This window comes from Camellia sinensis, chromosome 7 (genome assembly GCF_055761805.1).
Source record: "Camellia sinensis isolate YWXY chromosome 7, ASM5576180v1, whole genome shotgun sequence".
Lineage (NCBI taxonomy): Eukaryota > Viridiplantae > Streptophyta > Magnoliopsida > Ericales > Theaceae > Camellia > Camellia sinensis.
This window is the reverse complement of record NC_138967.1, coordinates 196,687,933-196,708,046: the sequence shown is the minus strand read 5'-3', so window position 1 is coordinate 196,708,046 and position 20,114 is coordinate 196,687,933. Positions and strand designations below refer to the sequence as shown.

The window sequence follows — 20,114 nt, the reverse complement described above, 5'->3', positions numbered from 1 at the left end:
CAGGGAGAAGACTGCTTTCACTACCCCGTGGGGAACCTATTGTTATAGGGTGATGCCGTTTGGGTTGAAGAATGTTGGGGCTACGTATCAACGGGCTGCGACCACGATTTTGCACGATATGATCCACAAAGAGGTTGAGGTGTACGTGGACGACATGATTGTCAAGTCTAAGGAAAGAGCTGGCCAATACACCGCCTTGCAGAAATTTTTCTAACGGATCAGAGAGTATCGGCTGCGGCTGAACCCTCAGACAGAAATGTACTTTCGTCGTTACAGCAGGGAAAATGTTGCGGTTCTTGATCACATAGAGGGGCATTGAGGTCGATCCTTCCAAAATCAAGGCCATCTTAGAAATGCCACCACCGAGGACTGAAAAGGAGGTGCGAGGCTTTCTGGGTAAAGTTCAATTCATAAGACGATTTATTGTAAAATTAACCTTGACTTGTGAACCACTATTTGGTCTCTTGAAGAAAGGAAAGAAGTTCCAATGGGACGACCGATGCCAGGTTACTTTCGAGCAGATCAAGCAATATTTACAGAACCCACCTGTGTTATCGTCGCCGGAGCCAGGGAAATTGTAGATTCTATACCTATCAATAACCGAAATGACAATGCGCTGCATGCTTGCACAAGAGTTGAGGACAAAGTGGAGAAAGCTATCTACTACCTGAGCAAGAAAATGCTAGAATACGAGACCCGTTACACGCCGTTAGAGAAGGCTTGTCTGGCCTTGGTATGGGCTACCAGGAAGTTGAGGCACTACCTGTTAGCTCACTCTATAATACTGGTTTCGAGATTAGATCCCATCAAATATCTCTTTGAGAAACCAGCACTTACGGGTAGGCTAGCTCGTTGGTTGCTTCTTCTCTCTGAATTTGATCTGAAGTACATGACACGCAAGTCAGTGAAAGGGAGAGCGATAGCGGAGTTCCTAGCCAACCACCTGTAGACGTCCCCGAACGCCCCGGGAGGATGGGTCCCGTTCTGTTCGTTTTGGGTTCACTACAGTTCGGACTCTCAAATCGTCACGGTTCTTAATCTGAACCAAAGAGTCCAAATCCGGCAAATCGTTTTAGAAAACAGATTTTTAGAAAAGAAGTGCCAAACATGGATTGCTTTTCCAGATACAGAGTCGCCACCTAAATATTTTATTTTGGAAATTTAGGAAACCCTAACTCGTTTGCCTAAGGCCACGTGTCCGTCATCACCAAAGTTGCCTCAGCTCGGAAACTTGGGTACGATTGGGGAAGGTCAGCTATGAGCACCCCCTCTCGTCCAATCCGAAGATCGGCCTCTACTAACCATCATATCTTGTTTTGAAAACATTATGCGTTCTTATTCCAATTATTTTAGCTAGAGTTACTATGTGATGCGTACAGCAAAACAAGTATAGACTAAATCATCTAATTTGGAACAAAGCATTGCATATCCGTTTGTTTGGGAAATGGTTTGAAATTTGCTACTCGTAAGTAGGCTAAAACACAGATTTCAACGAGTTGTTCCAACTCAAACAATCCAACCTTCACCCATAGGCATTCAGGCAGTAATATCACAAAAGCACATAGCCACATGGTAAGCATGCTATCATGTTAACATTCACACTCATGCGAGATGCTAAAGCATAAATACTTACATCGTACTCCGTGCCAAAATAATGAACTAGTTAGTAATCATGCATGATCCTAGTTCATGTTAAAGTGGCTAATGCATCGCATACAAAATGTCATTAGAATAGGCTCGGCTAATCTAAGGATGACATGTGAAATGCGACAACTCGATGCACGTATTCAAGTTTGGAATTAAAATACTATGCGGTTAGCATGATGCGCCGAGCCCGGTGCATGCAAGACTGATGAATGATGCATGCATGCATAGCATAAGGTATGCTAAATAAAATATGCCCTAATACTAACCATCAAAGCAGGTAAGTAAAAGGGAGAAAGAAGTGGGGGTTGGAAGACATGCACACACGCACCCACACTTATTACAAATTCGCCCTCGCTCGGAGGGACCGAAAGAATAATACAATTTAACTAACTATCAAGCTAACTAAATATTACAGACAATAAACTAGTTAAGCAAATTAACTAAGCTAATTAAGCAATAAAAGCAGCCTCGGGAAGAAGGCCCAATGTATGCGCGCTCGGTTCCGCTCGGAAACCCACCACCATGCACAAGTTTGCCTCTGTTTCCCCTACTCTGCTCCTCTGAAAATTGCACAAATCCCAAGGTATGCTCCATGGACACTGTGGATCACCACCGACCAAGTGGAAACCCCATCGATCATGTCCGGATGGTCATCGACCATTTGTTGAGCTCTCGGCCATCAATAATTGGTCGGTCGACAGTACAGATGGCCGGCCAGCCAAAGCTTCCTGCAGAAACCTATTTTGACAGCAGCAGAGGGCAAAACATGGCATGCCAATGCATTTCAAGCAATGTTTGCACCAACCACACTCCTTATCATGTTTATGACTCAAAGGAGGATGGTCCTCGATTCTCGGACCATCAATCGCGCATTTCAATGCATGATGGCCCAAGAAACCAAGTGTGCCATTTCAATGTAGAATGAAATGCACTTAAACAAACAAATGGCCCAACCTCTATCACTTGATCAAGAGGTAAGGCATGCATGCCAATGCAATGCAACCTAGGCGTGCGAACTAGGCATGCAATATGAACATGAAGACAAGTATGCTAGGCACACAACCTAAGCTAGCAAGCATGCAAGCATGTAATAACTATGCTAATGATCAACATGCAAGATGTAACCTAATCATGCAAGTGTGTAAGGCATGCAACATGTTATGCAACCTAGTCAAGGGAATGCGTGCCAAATGCAAGTGTCACTTAAACATGCAACAACAATACATGGTAAGTCAAGTATGCAATCAACACACAAGGTGAGCATGCCACAATATGCAAAGGAGGGACTTACACTAATTTGGACAGCTCTCTATCAGGCCCAAAACAGTGGACAAATGCTATGGAAATGAGAGGCAAAACACACACAAGCATGCACATGTTAAGGCCTAAACACTTAAGCATCAAGAAGTATCTTTTGAGCACACTTAAAAGGGAATAACCATGGACATATGGCATACATAATAAGCTTTGAGAACATGTAGGAAATGATGCCAAATCAACCTGCCAATGCAAGCTAGGCATGCAACCAAGCCCAAGGACCTAAGACGTGATCATATGACACATGAAGCAAATGACCAAAATGAACCAAAACAATCCTAAATCATGCAAAAGTAAGCCCTAAGAACCACTTAGATGGCATCTAAATGACCTAATCCTAGAGGCATACACAATAGCACAAACATGAAGCATGAAACACCAACCTCTTAACACATTAAAGGGGCATCAAATGTAAGCATTCAAGCATACCATGAGGACTGAAATAGCATGGCAAATGGTTCCAAACCACTGAAACAAAGCAAGTAAAGCATGCTCCACACTCACACACCCAAGGCTAACAAGCCAAAATGCAAGGTGGCTATACTAAGCATGTCATGGTTGACCAAAACAACCAAAAACAGAACTTAAGCATGCTAAAACAAGCACAAAAGCTTCACAAAGCTAGGCCAAAACAAGTAAGCATAATAGGTTGAATGCTAGGCACAAGTTAAAGCAAATCATGGCATTACAAGACATGTATGCAAGGCAAGCATGGTGTGTCTAAACCAAGTAAAAACAGTGCTATATTATGACAAAATAAGCACAAATAACAACTAAGAAATGGCCAAAATACACCTAAAAATGGTGCTCACACATGAGCTAAAATGGCCCTTTTCAAGGACAAAAAGGAGAGGGGGTGGCCCTCTCCTTCTTAGGACCTTAAACCACCATCGTCACCACTGAAATCCCTCAAGATTTCAGTGGTGAGGAGGTCCAAACAAGGTGGTCCCGGAGCTCACCAAAATGGCACAAAAATAGGGCCAAACAAGGCCTAAGAGGGGTCAAACAACCCCAAAGCTCAAAGCAACCTTAAACAACTATTTTAGGCAGGTAAAAACAAGAATTTTATATGTTATACACAAAGCCTAAAAACAGGTGCAAGATTGGTAAAAAGGCTATGCAAAAATGGGGAATAAAGGGGAAAGTTGTTACCCTTGCAGAACCTCTTCAAAAATAGAAGGCCAGCAGCCTCCGTAGGTTCAAACCAGCTCCAAAACTCTGAAAATGACTCCTTAGCACCTCAGTAGCCAAGGTAAGGTGTAACACTAGGTGTTTGAATGCAAAACTAAGAACAAACACACACTAAGGCAAAAAGAAGGAGATATAGAGATAGGATAGATACACTATGACCTAACCCTAGTTCAGAGCTCTCTCTGGAAAAAAAATGTTCTAACCCTAATGGAGGGAGAAGAGGCTCCCTCTTATAGAGCTCACTCTTGCAAAGCTTCTCAAGTAAGCTAGTCAAGAGGGAGATCCCTCCATACACGTGTATGGAGGGGAGCAAAGTGTATGCCAGCTAGCACAGCTGGCATAAAAATATCTACAAAAGCAGATGTACAGTGGTCGGCCAGTCAAAAATGCTATTTGACCAAAAAAGATGGCCGGTCGACCACAAAGAGTGCCGGTCAGCCAAACATTTGGCCGATGGCAACAAACCAATGGCCGGTAGCCTTAAGCCATGGCCGGTGAGGTGTGGGGATGTGCAACAAGCCACTCTCTGCCCTCCAAAGCAAAAACACAAGTGTTTGGTGCAAAACCAGACACAAAATAGTCGAGTTGAGAGATCCTGAGGCAAGGCGCGTAGTCGAGACCTCCAGGAACTCAAGACGAACACAAACAAGGATGATCACTAAGTGTTCAAACGGTGACGTCCAAGTCTTGAGGACGGTAAAAAATGGGGTGTCTACAGTTGCCCCTCTTTGACAGAACTTGGAAGTCATAAGAATGACGGCAGTGAGTGTCAAAGCCCAGAGACGACCCATTTTTGACAAGGCCGAAGACTTAGACAAACATGCAAGACAATAAAGATATGCGCCCGAAGGCGGGGGCGAAATGCAACTGAAAATGCAAAAAGCTGAGCATAACTTATGATCATACAAAGAAAGCTGTAACGAAGCACATACAATGCAACAGTTTTAAGCTAGCACAAACCAAACTGCACTACAATGCAGAAAGGGTGCAAGAGAATTATGCAATTCTCGATACGTCTCACTCGGAGGATACAATACATGTGCGGCTCGTCTGGTAGCACCAGCTTCAAATGAACCGTACATACAATATCGTGCCTGAAAGAGAAAGAAAACTCAACCGGTGCAATATCGTTAGCAACATGCATAATAATGCAATCGAAAGCTGCGCGACAACGCGAATGTAGGATTTAAGGTCTCCTTAGACCAAGGGGTGCACAAACAGTGCGATGATATGCAATTGAATCTAATGTAATGCAAATGATATGCAAAATTACAAAACAAATGTAAAAACAATGCAAATAATATGCAAAACATACAAAACTATGTATAAACAATGCAAATGATATGCAATGCAATTGACTCATGATCCAATCATGAGCGGTTCAAAACCACACAAATGTCAAATAGATTGATGGAGATGCAAAGTCCATCTACCATAGAAAAGGTGTCGCAACCCTCAAACCACAATACCAGCAGTGGAATAGGCGCGTACACATGCAGAACTATGAATGTTGTAGACGGACACAGGAACAAGTAATTGGGTGGAATAACATAAGTGAGGCATGCTCTGCTCAGAAAAGATTATGATCCTAATGCTGGATGCAATCGAACTACACTACAATGCAGTATATACAGTGGATATGGCGCGCGACCGAAACATATCTTGCCTAGGAAAGGCATGTACACATGCAAACCGTGCCTAACACAGAAATGGTGACGCAACCCTCAAACCACAATACCAGCAGTGGAATAGGCGCGTACACAAAAGTCTCAGATCCATTGCTTCGACATGAAAAGTATGAGCACATACTAAACCAAGCTCAACAAGGAAAGGCGCAAGCCATGGCTGGATGTGATACGGCAAATGCATGCAACCTAAAATGTAACATATACAAATATGCAATGGAATATTTACAATGGATAAGGCCTGCGGCCCAAACCGTATCTTGCCTAGGAAAAGCATGGACACAAACAAGCCACGTCTAACACAGAAAATGTGCCGCAACCCTCAAACCACAATACCAGCAGTGGAATAGGCGCGTATACATGCAGAACTATGCTTCGACGTGAGAAGTATGGGTACATACCAGACCAAGCTCAACATGGAAAGGCGCAAGCCATAGATGGGGGTGATGCAGTGAATGCATGCAAGCTACAATGCAATATTTACAAATATGCGATGGAATGGAATATATACAGTAAAATGCATGACATATGCAATATTTACAGTGATGCATGACATATGCACTATTTATAGTGGTATGCATGACATATGCACTATTTACAATGATGCGCGACATATGCACTATTTACAGTGATGCACGACATATGCACTATTTACAGTGAAATGCATGACATATGCACTATTTACAGTGAAATGCATGACATATGCATGCTTGTTTTTTGTTTTGTTTTTTGAATGCATGACAATGCATGATGAAGGGAAAATACATGATAATGCATGTTTTTTTTTTTTTGTGTTTTTGTTTTTGTTTTTCAAATGCAAATGATGCATGTTGTTTTTGTTGTTTTCTTTTTTTTTGAAATGCAAATACATGATGATGCATGATTTTGAAACGCATGACAACGCACGGCTTTTGAGATGCATGACAATGCAAATGATCTTGGAATGCGCAACAACGCGCGGCTTTTGAAATGCATGTGAACTCGAATATGCGACAACGCGTGTCGCTTGAAATGCATGGGAATGCGTGCGGACTCGAATGCGCGATAACACGTGTTGCTTGAGATGCATGATAATGCATGTGGACTCGAATGCGCGACAACGCGTGTCGTTTGAGATGCATGATAATGTATGTGAGCAGTGTACATCAATGCAAGTTGTGCTTGTTACGACGTGTGTATGCATGCAAAAACCAAAGGTCTTGCATCTTTAGAGGATTTAAGGTCTCCTAGACCGAGCGTATTTTAGGTCTCGCCAGACTGAGCAAGTTTAAGGTCTCGCCAGACCGTACGTGTTTAAGGTCTCGCCAGACCAAGGCAATTTAAAATGCAAAACAATGCAAGTAAGGTATGCGAGTGCAAGACAATGCATGTGGGGGCAACTTTCGAATCTTGAAAGAGACAAAAGGACACAAAAAGGATACACTGCACCCGTATTCAGGTGCCACGCACAGAAGACACGGTCTAAGGTCGAAACGGAGATCGGCTGAGCTTCGGAAATGCACTTTCTTGCACTATCTTGAGCAATGAAGGCCCCAAACTACACCTCTGACCCAAACAAGGTTTTAGGAGGCTCACCGGCCATCAGGGGAGGTCACCGGCTATCCGCCGGCCATCATAAAAGTCTACCGGCCAAATATTTGGCCGACCGGCCAACAATGTGGCCGACTGGCCAAACATGCCTGAATCGGGGCAGTTTGGTCTTTTGCCCTCGGGTCTTTTAAAATAGGGCCTCTAGCCCTATTTTCTTCACTTGTTCTTGGTCGAAAACTCCCGCCCTCTCTCTCTAGATCATTTTCCTTCCTTCATTTCTCCGTTTTCTTGTGTTTTCAACACTTTTTCGTCGTTCGATTCGCGAATACTTCATCATTTCGGACGTTTTGAACCGAATGAAACTTCGTTTCGGTGTCTTTTTCTTGATTTCCGCCACTTGGGGCTTGTTTCCACTGAGTTCCTCTTGATCTTCGTGCCTTTTCCACATTTCGATTTTTTCGGCCATTTTTCGCCCTCTCGGGGTTGACTTTCCGTTGACTTTTTGCATTTTAGCCCAGTTTCCACATTTTCGGCCATTTTCACACTCTCTCTGAGATGGCAGACGATCTTCCACAGGGCGGGACTCCCCCAGAGCATGAGATGGATCCCGAGGCCGAGCTCTTGCCTCTGAGCGTTCACCCGTTCGACCAGGCGACCAACCGGCCAGCGATTCACATACTGCCTCCTGACGGACTTCGCCAGTTCCGGAGTTTTGACAGGACGGTGCCTCCAGAGCTTCTCCTACGCGAGCCAGAGTCACATCTATCATACGACGCTTCCAAGGTATATTCTTTCCCGTTTCATTTTTCACAATGTAGAACACTTAACTGCCATAGTTGATTCTGTTCTTTAACTGCTTAGCCCGGATACACCGATACACTATATGCTGTAGTTGACTGTGAGCACACTTGCACTTGATATCTGTTTGAATTGGAACACGCACACACATACTATATTTGCCCTGAACCACTCAAACACACTGACACATCATACACTGTAATTCACTGCGAGCACACCAGCGGTCGATAACTGTTTGAATCTAAAAACGTGCACACACTATATTTGCATCAATTTTGATTGTTCTTCAAAACTGTATATTTCATATTGCTTCGCAACCGTTTGCTTTTGAACACAGGGGGATTCCCATGCCTTCCAGGGGTATGGGACTGTTGCCGCCCACGATTGGTACATGGAGCTGCCCAATGCGGTCCGTCACATTGTAGACCAGGCCGGTTTCGGCGCCTTCTGCAGGGGACTTTCCTGACTTACTGCGAGCAGGCCTCTGCTAGCCGCTCTGGTGGGGAGGTGGTGGGACACCACCGATTCCTTCCACTTTTCCGCCATGGGAGATATGACGATGACTCCCTATGACTTCTCGATGCTCACTGGCATCGGGGTAGGGGGTGATCCGATCCCCTTCGACACAGACATGGATGAGTGGGAGGCCACTCAGATTTACTTTCTGGGCAAGATGCCGCCTCTTGCGCGCCCAGGATTCGTTAGATATTCATGGTTCGAGAGCCACTTTTGGGTTCAGCCGGCCTTGGCCGAGGAGGCACCGATGGCTCAGGAGGAGGTGGAGCAGTACGCCCGCAGCTTCCTCATGTTTCTGCTAGGGACGACCATTTTCGCCGACCGGGCGAATACCGTGCCCCTCTGTTTGTTGAGTGCGCTTGTGGACGTCACGCGAATCTTGCGCTACGACTGGGGTGCTGCCAGTTTGGCCACGCTATATGGATACATGAGCTCAGCTTCCCATGGCAGCGGACAGTTGCTCGAGGGCTACTGGCGAGCTTGGGAGGTACATTTGCTTCTTCTGTTTTTCATTTCTGCTTTCCATTACCTGTACTCTGTACACTGCACACACTGCGGTCTGCATCACACTAACTGTATAATGCACACGACACACATATACCCTGCTTTTCATTGACTGTATACTGCACACACTGTACACTCTGCACAATACACTGCACAATACACGGCTCTGTGATTTCTGCTTTATTCTGCATTCCGCTTTATCTGATAAGCATACTGATACTTACTCTGCAGTTGTGGGTCTACGCCTACTTTCCGAGGCTCACGCCAGTGCTTGACGAGGACACCCCTCTTGTCGTTCCATTCTCCTGACGCTTCGATGTGAGGTGTGTGCGGAGACCACGGGAGACGTTCATATTCTTCTGCCGTTATTTCGACACCATCACCCCCGCAGAGGTATGTTTAGAACTTGCAGTTCATTTAAGCTTCGCTTTTCACTGTGTTTTCTGATAATAGTAGATAACAAACTGCATGCCATTTACAGATCACCTGGCAGCCTTGGGCTCCATTGCCAGCTGGGATTTGGGAGCGATTTACCGGTGCGGAGGAGACTGCCCGCTTCAGGCTTCTATTAGAGGGCCCTGTCTGTCGGGCCTGGTACCTAGGTGAGCACTTCTTGCGCCAGACCTTGGGTTTATCAGAGCAGATAGTTCCAGCTTCGCCCCCTGAGCATGTGAGGGACACCGAGAGGTTCACTCCCGAGCAGATGGCTGATTATACGATCGGTTGGGATTCGATGCATTATAGAGGCATAGGCGACTACACAGAGTACGTCCGTACGTATATCATGCGGCCCTTGAGCAGTGGTTGTCGAGTTGAGAGAGAGAGACCGGCGGCGCCAGCGGCTGGAGCAGGGGTAGGGATATCGAGGATGGCTCGAGTCCGTGGCAGGAGTGGAGCACGGAGAGGACGGGGGGCCAGTTGGCCAGCACTACCCACGACGATGACATGCAGAGGGCGGGGTGGGACGACTTACCAGATCCCCATCTCTCCTCCTCCGGCTGATCATGAGTTAGTCGGTTTCTATGACTTGCCTCTGGTATGTACTTCTGCATTTTGCATTTTGCACTGTCATTTCATTTCATTTTGTTTGATATTCCGTAGAATATTGATATTTCTAACACTTTTGCAGGCTTCCTCCGAGTACACTCGCCAGTCCCTGGAGTTGACTGCTTCGGTGATGGGGATATTCCAGCAGAGCCTCGATCTTTTGGCCATGTACAGTATCCTGGTATGCTCTTCTGACCACGGTCTCAAATCATACACAAACTGTTTCACATAATCTGATGCATTGCCCTGTTAACACAACACTCAATACACTTCCCTCACGGCATCTGATACACTGTAGCCCACAGACTGTTCACAGCATTACTCACGCCATTCATACACTGCACTCAGTCACTGCATTCTGTACCATCATACTGCTCATAGCATTCATACTCTGTACTCATACACCGCATTCTGTACTGATACTCTGTTTTGCGTAGCATACTGATGCGTCTGTAATTTGTACTTTTCAGCATCCATTTCTGATTCCCGCTGCAGGAGGTGCTGCAGCCGGACCTTCGGTTCCTACCCAAGAAGGAGGAGATTGCAGAGTATACCCCCGCACCAAGGCGGGGCGCACTCATGTTGGGAGTAGCTCTCGGGCACCAGTTCCAGATGACAATGAGTCCGAGGCGGAGGCGGAGGCAGAGTCATCTAAGGAGGAGACCAGAGATGGCACTGACTCGGGCTCAGATGACGGCGCTGATGATGATGCTCCTAGACCTTTGTCCAGGAAGAGGACGAGGACGGACCTCTAGGCCTAAGACCATTTGACATTGATCCAGATTTTTGCTGTTTTTCTTCTTCTTATTTTGCTTTTCTTTTTGCTGGTAGCTAGAGTACCTTGTACTACCGCAGGCAGGTTTTTGTTTTCTCCAAAACTTTGTACTTGAAAAGATGAAATAACACAAACTTTTTATCTGAAAAAGTGTTACATTGATACATTTCATACACTGCATCGCATTGCATCATGTTACACCTCAATGTAAATGAGATTGATCTCCTGTCTGAAAAATCAAACACTTGTATTGTAATAACCAGATAATGGATCGGCCAACAGCAAAACAACTCAAACAAACCACTGCTCATTTTGAATACTCTGCTCGTAACATAGTGCTTGGTTTAATCTGCATACAGCCCACACAGCTCACAACTGATTCTGAACACTGCTCATTCTGAACTCTGCTCATTCTGAACTTCATAGCCCATAACACAGTATTCTTAGTTCATTCTGCACGCGGTGAAAACAGTCCAAATCTGAAAAGACAGAATACAAAGGTAGAATCGGCAGAAGCTGAAACACACTCAGATGCAATCCGGAACCCACATGTTCACTGTTTCCAAGTGACCCGGGTTGAACCCCTGCGGTTTTACAAAAGAACCAAACCTGTTTTACAGAAATGTGGAGAATGGCACAGCACTCTAAGCACAAAACGATTTGAGAAAAAGGGTTTTCAACTGGGTATTGAGCCTACGACTGAACACAGTGCAAAAGACTCAATAACGAAAAACAAAAGGTAAACAACCTAAACACAACGAGACACGCTCAGAACCGACTCAAAGCAAGAGTTAAGGCAAACAAAACAAAAGACACGACACACAGACGCATTACAAAGACAAGAGACCTCTTAGTTTATGAGGAGCCAGTTTCTCTGGGTACTGTTTCCCACCCTCTTCTCATTTGTGATTCTCACATCACTCGGCCCTCAGGCTTGATTTTTCTCTCAAAACCCCTTTTTGCTCACTTTTCTCTCGACTTACACCTCTCTATTCTTCACTCTCTCATTTTTCATCCCTCCCCAGATATGGTCGGTGAATAAACAAGAGGTTATGCGTTCATGCCCCACACTGTTAGCTCGTAGCTATTTCCTCTGGTGACGTCTCGTCGATGTCCCAGATGAGGGAATGGAGTATCTTGATCCATTCCAATTCGTGCTTCGCACTTGGTTTGATACCTCATTGCTCGGAGGGTGAAAGAGCTTTCCCTCCCTTGGTTGTTAACTTCAGTTGTGCCCTCTTCCGGTAGGTAAGCTGGCGATGGGGGAAAAACAGGAAGCCCGACACAACTGTGCCCCTAGTTCATCACTTTGACCATTTTTTGTTTTGGTTTTCTATTAAAACAATTTTGACCGAAATGAGAGTTAGATTAACATACTTGTTCGATTTTCTGATTTAAAATCATGCAAGTCAGGCTATGAGCACTGAAAATTTTCCTTTTTTGGGTCCAAGAAAATAGTCCAGTTTTGAAAAAGATGGAATAATTTTCGAGAAAATAGTCAAGCTCAGTAAAAAGTTCTCAAAAACTATTTTTGCAAACGGTCACTGCTCAACGAGCACGGAACTTACTCTCGAGATGTACAACCTTGGATCGGAGGCAATGGAAAATTGCCCCTTGTTCCAAAGGGCACAGCACGACAACAGAAAGTTGCCCTTGGTTTGGATGGCGACTCATGGCAACGGAAAGTTGCCCCTTGTCTGGATAACTCCGCAGCATACTGTAGTCAGTCCTCATTAGTGATGATCGCAACCGGACTCTCGGATACAGAGAAGACGAAGATGGTCAAAACCAATATATGGACACAGCCACTTTGAAATTGTTGGTGGCTGGACTTCAGGATGAAGTTGCCTACGTATCCCAAACATAGGAATTAAGGATGATTAAAACCATTACATGAACTTAATCGCTATGAAAGCGTTGGGGGCTAGACTTGAGGATGAAGTTGCCTACGTATCCCAATCATGGGAATCAAGCCTTACGTAGTTCCGGTTAAGGTACACTCGTGTATTAACCCTCACTTTTTGGGCTCTAACTTTTGCCAAGGCCGCCTTTTGCGGGTTTTCAACCTTGTGAGCTTTATTCTTATTTTATTTTCCATTATTTTTGTTCATTTTTTTTTCATCTTTTCTTTTTCTTTTCTTTGCATTTTTTTTTGTTCTTTTTCTTCTTTTTCTTGCCCTAACTTTTGCCGGGGTTGCCCTTCCGGGTTTTCAGCCCAGCGAGCCTCTCAAAGGGTAAAAGTGTAACAAGTCCATGCCAAATGGTTTTAGGGTTTTGTTTTCATCTTTTCTTTTTCTTTTCTTTGCATTTTTTTTTTCTTTTTTTTGTTCTTTTTCTTCTTTTTCTTGCTCTAACTTTTGCCTGGGTCACCCTTCCGGGTTTTCAGCCCAGCGAGCCTCTCAAAGGGTAAAAGTGTAACAAGTCCATGCCAAATGGTTTTAGGGTTTCGAAGCCATCCGTATCCAGGAGGGCGGCTGTTGTATTGACTTGCAGAAGGATCCATCTTCGACTCTTCGAGCACATCGGATATTTTTGCCCCTAGTCCGAAGGGTGCTTCTATTCTAGATTCGTAAGCTTCTTCTGATGAGGTTTGATCTTCTTGATCTGACTTTCTTGGCCTCTTGTTCGAGGGCTGCTTCAAATTTGGCCACGCAGGCCTCATGTTATAGTTGACTATTGAACCTTCTAAACTAAGGTCCAAGGTTTGAAAGCAAGAGCTCAAGTCTCGAGGCTGAGAGCAATCCTAAGCTGCACAATCCCAAGAGCGATTCCACACAGGTCTTCGCAGGACCACGCAAAACTTTTTGTTTTTGAAAGTTTTTAAGAAAACGACAAATCGCTCGCGCTGAAGATAGTGTGGAACCAATCTGGATCAAGCCAGGGTCCTTCTCAGTACTCACGTTAACAAGCATGATTCCATTCATTAAGGGCTTTAGCATGGCTCACTTTCTCTCAATTTGATCAAGTTTTGGCAAAGCCCGAGGAATTCCTTCCTCTTCGTTTTCATCACCACAGTGTTAAAAAAGTTTTGAAAAAAACTTAGGTCAATGCAATGAGTTTGGGGTGCAGAAGAGTAAGTGAGATGCTCTGTCGTTTCATTCAAATGCTCTAGCACAACTAGCTCAAAGTAGCAATAAGCACGGAAACATGATAGCCACAGTTATTTCATTCAGATTTCCTGGTTGCAACTGGCTCCACAGCAGAGACAGACTCAAAAGAAAGCAAAAGGATAATTACAAAACAAAATAATGATATCCGAGGCAACAACCCTGGAATCACCTGATTCTTATACAATGGGACTGATCCAACACAACAAGACAGACCCTTAAGCAAAAAGACTGACTCAAGACAATGATACAGACCCAAAACAAAACAAAGAACTAACTCGACATCCAAGCCAGAAATTACAAAACTGCATTCACAAATGCGCCCAACAGTGCGTGCCAAACGCCACGCCTGAAATACACTGAGCGCCGCCCGCAGGTGGTCCAACCCCTGATCACATACTTGCAGTATCCTCGAAGTCCAACAACTCAGTGGTGACCGACTTTGCTGAGGTAGGTGGGAGGATGACCTCATTATCGATCAAATCTTGCACTTCGTGGCGAAGGCGGAAACAACCGTCGGTGTTGTGACCGGTTTGCTGGTGGTATGCGCAGTACAAGGCAGCATCATGTGTGAGAGGAAGATTCTTCGGTAGAGGTCGAGGCTCGAGGGATTTAAGATGTCCCTTTTTAGCCAAAATTTGAAATGCCCTAGAGGGCGTGAAAGACTCTGCGCCCTCGAGGCAGGTACTTCGAAGTCTGAGGGTTCTTGCTAGACGAACTAGCGAAAGGGTCGGCAGGCACTACCTTGGCTTTCTAATCTTTTCCTGGTGCAGGGTTGGGAATGGAAGGAACTGTCTTGGCATGACGGGGCCTATCCCGATTTTCCGCCTGGCTTGAACTGCCTTCGATTGGAGTGGGGAAAGCATCATCCACAGCTTTAGTCATGACTGCGAATACTTGCTGCTTATTCATTCCCCCGGCTTTCAAAGCCTCGACTGCCCACAGTATTCGCTCAATGGGATCAGGATTTGTTCCCACTTTGTTCTTATCTCTAGCCTCAGCCTGATCGAGGGTTTGGGTTACTACATTAGAGCGAAACCCAGTTGTTGTTGGCACGTCCTTGTTGTAGCTGGTGGCAACCTCTGGTTAGCTGAGCTCGATCACAATCCGCCCCAGTAGCGGGGGCTCCTATGGTACAAAATTCCCGGCATATGATGTGGCTGATGGAGAAGCCGACATTCCGTAGGCGAGATCAGCCACAGACCTATGGAGGTCACTAATCATTCCCATTAACTCGAACGTGGTGGGCTCACAAGCTTGATAAAACTGGGGGGTCCAGATCGGGTGTGCAGCAGGCGACCTGGGAAGATGCGGTACATCAACATTAGTCTCATCCTACAAGATGATCCCTTGGTCTAACGCGACTGCCATAACCACAATTTCCTCCGAACTTTGGGTCATCACAAGTCCGCTGAACTGAATGGTGACTGACGGATCATATATCTGTCTTGCCTCAACGAAGGAGAACACTGGCTATTCTGTATTAAATCCCTGAACCCCCTGAAAGGGAAAACAAACAGCATTTCAACCCAAACAGAACAGACACAGACGTAGCTGAATAACTGTACTCTACTACTAATCACTGTTCCACAAAATCACTACCCCAAAGACTGAATCTGATGCCCACAGATATAACTGATTCCGCAAAACACTGATACTGATACCCTCAGGCCTGGTAAACTTGCAAACTGATATGCACATTCCCTGTAGAGATACACTCTAAAAGCACATAGCAAGTAAATGAGAACCAAAACACCCCTATGTTGGGGTAGGGATTCCCTGTCCTATTTTGTCAGGAGCTAGGGTTTCACTACGCATGCAGCGGTTTCAAACAACCTACAATCGAGTAAGCAACCTGTCCTAGTGTGGAATGGTCATTATGGATTTCGAATATGCACTAGGTCGAATGGTTAAAGAGGGTGCCCCGATAACAACCGGGGTTTTGTGCTCCCATATTGGCAGAGCCCATAACTGGTCGACCTTATGGCATGCTTTGACAAAGCAAGCCTCCAGCAAACCGTTCAGAAATAGCAAATGGCAAACACGGTGTCCTAGGCACACCAATGCACATGCAATGCAAAGAAACAAATAAGTGTAATCAAAACAGGATATCAGGAGTTCGAGTCAAGCTCTCTAAATCCCCAGTAGAGTCGCCAGAAATTGTAGACGTCCCGGAACGTCCCGGGAGGATGGGTCCCATTCTGTTCGTTTTGGGTTCACTACAGCTCGGACTCTCAAATCGTCACGGTTCTTAATCTGAACCAAAGAGTCCAAATCCGGCAAATCGTTTTGGAAAATAGATTTTTAGAAAAGAAGTGCCAAAGATGGACTCCTTTGCCAGATACAGAGTCGGCACCTAAATATTTTATTTTGGGAATTTAAGAAACCCTGACTCGTTTGCCTAAGGCCACGTGTCCATCATCACCAAAGTTGCCTCGGCTCGGGAACTTGGGTACGATTGCGGAAGGTCAGCTATGAGCACCCCCTCTCGCCCGATCCGAAGATCGGCCTCTACTAACCATGATATCTTGTTTTGAAAACATTATGCGTTCTTATTCCAATTATTTTAGCTAGAGTTACTATGTGATGTGTACAGCAAAACAAGTATAGACTAAATCGTCTAATTTGGAACAAAGCATTGCATATCCGTTTGTTTGGGAAATGGTTTGAAATTTGCTACTCGTAAGTAGGCTAAAACACAGATTTCAATGAGTTGTTCTAACTCAAACAATCCAACATGTTGGCATTCAATGAGTAGGCTAAAACACAGATTTCAATTATGATCTTTTCCTCTTTGACTTTCCAGTCTCCTTTTGCTTGAGACACAACAAGGTTCGAGTCTCCAATGACATCCAACCGTCTTGCCCCTAGTTCTAGGGCTGCTTCTAGGCCAGCAATACATGCCTCATATTCTGCTTTGTTGTTCGAGACTTTGAACCGGAGCTTGAATGCTAAGGGGATACAGGAATCGTCAGGCGCTATTAGCAACACTCCTATCCCATATCCGTACTGGTTTGACGCTCCGTCAAAGTACATCGTCCAAGTTTCATCTTCGATGTGTAGGATGGCTTCATCTGGGAATAGGTACTCAACCGCTTCATCCCCCTCAACCGGGTGGTCGGCAAGGAACTCCGCTATCGCTCTTCCTTTTACTGACTTGCGTGTTACATACTTCAGATCAAATTCAGAAAGCAACAGCAGCCAACGAGCTAGCCTACCCATAAGTGCCAGTTTCTCGAAAAGATATTTGATGGGATCCAAGCGTGAAACCAACATTACAGAGTGAGCTAACAGGTAGTGCCGCAGCTTCCTGGTAGCCCACACCAAGGCCAAACAAGCCTTCTCCAGCAGAGTGTAGCGGGTTTCATAATTCAGCATCTTCTTGCTCAGATAGTAGATGGCCCTTTCCACTTTGTCCTCTGACTCTTGTGCGAGCATGCAGCCCATGGTAGTCTCAGTCACTGAAAGGTACAATATCAACGGTTTCCCCGGCTCTGGTGGTGACAACACGGGTGGGTTCTGTAAATATTCTTTGATCTGTTCGAAAGCTGCTTGATACCGGCCGTCCCATTGGAATTTCTTTCCTTTCTTCAGGAGACCAAAAAGTGGTTCACAAGTCAAGGTCAGTTTTGAAATAAACCGTCTTATGAATTGCACTTTACCTAGGAAGCCTCGCACCTCCTTTTCAGTCATTGGTGGTGGCATTTCTAAGATGGCCTTGATTTTGGAAGGGTCGACTTCGATGCCCCTTTGTGTAATCAGAAACCCTAGCATTTTTCCCGCTGTAACACCGAATGTACACTTCTGAGGATTCAACCGCAGCCGAAACTCTCTGATCCTTTGAAAGAACTTTTGTAAGGTGGTGTAGTGGCCCTCTCTTTCTTTGGACTTGACAATCATGTCGTCCACGTACACCTCAGCCTCTTTATGGATCATATCATGCAGCATTGTGGTCGCTGCCCGTTGGTAAGTAGCTCCAGCGTTCTTCAACGCAAATGGCATCACTCTGTAGCAATATGTACCCCACGGGGTAGTGAATGCAGTCTTCTCCCGATCTTCGGGTGCCATTACTATCTGATTATAGCCTGAGAAGCCATCCATGAACGAGAGCAAGGCATGCCCCGCCGTGAAATCTACCAATTCATCAATGTGTGGCAAGGGAAAGTCGTCCTTTGGACTGGCCCTGTTCAAATCTCTGAAGTCTACGCATACCCGAATTCTGCCATCCTTCTTTGGCACTGGGACAATGTTGGCCAACCAAGTTGGGTATTCGGATACCAGCAGGAAGCCTGCATCGATTTGCTTGGTGACCTCTTTCTTGATCTTAATGGCCCAATCAGGGCGGATCCTTCTGAGTTTCTGTTTGACAAGTCGGGCCTCAGGATCAAGAGGGATCCGGTGCTGTACAATCTCAGGATCGATTCCAGGCATGTCTTCGTAGGACCACGCGAAAACATCTTTGAAATCTTTTAATAAAGCGACTAAGCGCTCGCGTTCCTCCGAAGACAACGTGGACCCGATCTGGACCAGCTGCGGGTTCTTCTCAGTACCAACGTTCACAGTAGTGATTTCATCCATTAAGGGTTTAACAAATCTTTCCTTCTCTTGATCAATTAATCGTTGCAAAATAGGAGGAATTTCTTCCTCGTCGTTTTCATCAAAATTTTGAAAATCCTAATTTAAGCAATAAATCAAAGGCACAGAAAAATACTCAGAAACCACATCCACATCATTCTCATTAAATACTTCCAAGCCGTCCGATTCTTCTGTTACAACAGACTCAAAAGAGAAAGAAAATGACGACCTAGACAGGACTGTGGCATCCGGGTTATCACCCCCAGGAATACCGGACTCAGACACAGTCGAGCTAGAACCTGATTCCGACTAACAGGACTCGGTGGAATCAGATTCCGGCTCACTACCTGACCGAGTGTTGCTGGACAAAAATCCTTCCTCGTACTGCCAAATGAGAGAGGGTGCGATGGATGCATCCAAAATAGTTGATGGTAGGCCCGCAGCCGTTTTATTCCCGATCATGCATACCGAGGAGTTATCCCCCAAGCACTTCTGTTCGATCGGAGGATCTGAAAGCAGACATGCCAGTGCTACCCCCATTTCATTCTCAGCGTCCTCAGACTGCACTTCCTTACTCTGTTCAGTTTTAGCCGATAGATCTGCCTGCCCTTCGGCGACGTCACTCTCAAGTAGTTGCAGGTCAAAGAAAATCTCAAACCCTGATACGCGCTTCTTCTCCGCGTTCAGCCATGGTTCTGGGAAGCCACAAAACGGAAAGTCCTCCCCCTCCCGGACGAAGCGCCCGTTTAGGGTACCCTGAATGGGCCGGTGCATTAAGTCAAAAGGCTTCCCCATATGTTTCGCTTTGGCTCTTCCGGCCATTTCCTTTCCTTTCCTTATCCAGTCCTCTTTGGTGGGTAGATAACCCAACCCAAAGGAATGAGGGTTGTGTGGCACTTCAGCCAATGCTGCGACGCCCTTCCGGCCGCTCTTGCCCAATCCCATCCCGGGGATGTGTTGGAGCTTGTTCATGAGATAGACTGCCTGAGCACTGACATATACCCCTTCATTAGCAGCCATGATGTCCTGTACAACCCGAGCCTCAGCCAAGGTAAAACCCGATATGAACACATCTTCCATACCGTGCTCAATTTCTAGAACAGGCGTAGATACCTCCGGCGGCGGATGAATCGATGAATTTCCGAAAATGATGGCTACTCCCTTCCCATAGGGGTATTTCACCACTTGATGTAGGGTGGAGGAGACTGACTTTACCTGATGCAGCCACGGCCGCCCTAAAAGCAGGTTAAAAGTTGCAGGAACCTCCAAGACATGGAAATCTATCTCATGCTGTCCCGGCCCAACCTTTGTTTGAATCTTAACTGTTCCCATTACTTCCCGGCTTGTGTTGTCATACGCCCGAATCACCTGGACCGTTGGCACAAAATCCGCGATTTTCAAACCAATCGCATAGGCTGTCCT

General features: G+C 45.6%; 1 protein-coding gene across 3 annotated transcripts in view; it reads left to right on the top strand.

The window, feature by feature from the left end:
- LOC114322985 (uncharacterized) overlaps positions 1-11,160 on the top strand; it is a 50,407-nt gene extending 39,247 nt beyond the window's left edge. The window contains exons 1-6 of one of the 3 annotated variants that reach the window (XM_082880338.1): positions 7,491-8,153; positions 8,506-9,171; positions 9,420-9,581; positions 9,682-10,224; positions 10,318-10,416; positions 10,706-11,160. In XM_082880338.1, the coding sequence (XP_082736464.1) occupies positions 9,892-10,224; positions 10,318-10,416; positions 10,706-10,990 (717 nt within the window). In that variant the 5' untranslated portion in view covers positions 7,491-8,153; positions 8,506-9,171; positions 9,420-9,581; positions 9,682-9,891 and the 3' untranslated portion in view covers positions 10,991-11,160. Of the gene's footprint in view, positions 1-7,490; positions 9,172-9,419; positions 9,582-9,681; positions 10,225-10,317; positions 10,417-10,705 lie in introns of those variants that run through there. The other 2 variants (XM_082880339.1, XM_082880340.1) reach the window with 2 other exon arrangements.
- The last annotated feature ends 8,954 nt before the right edge of the window (positions 11,161-20,114 follow it).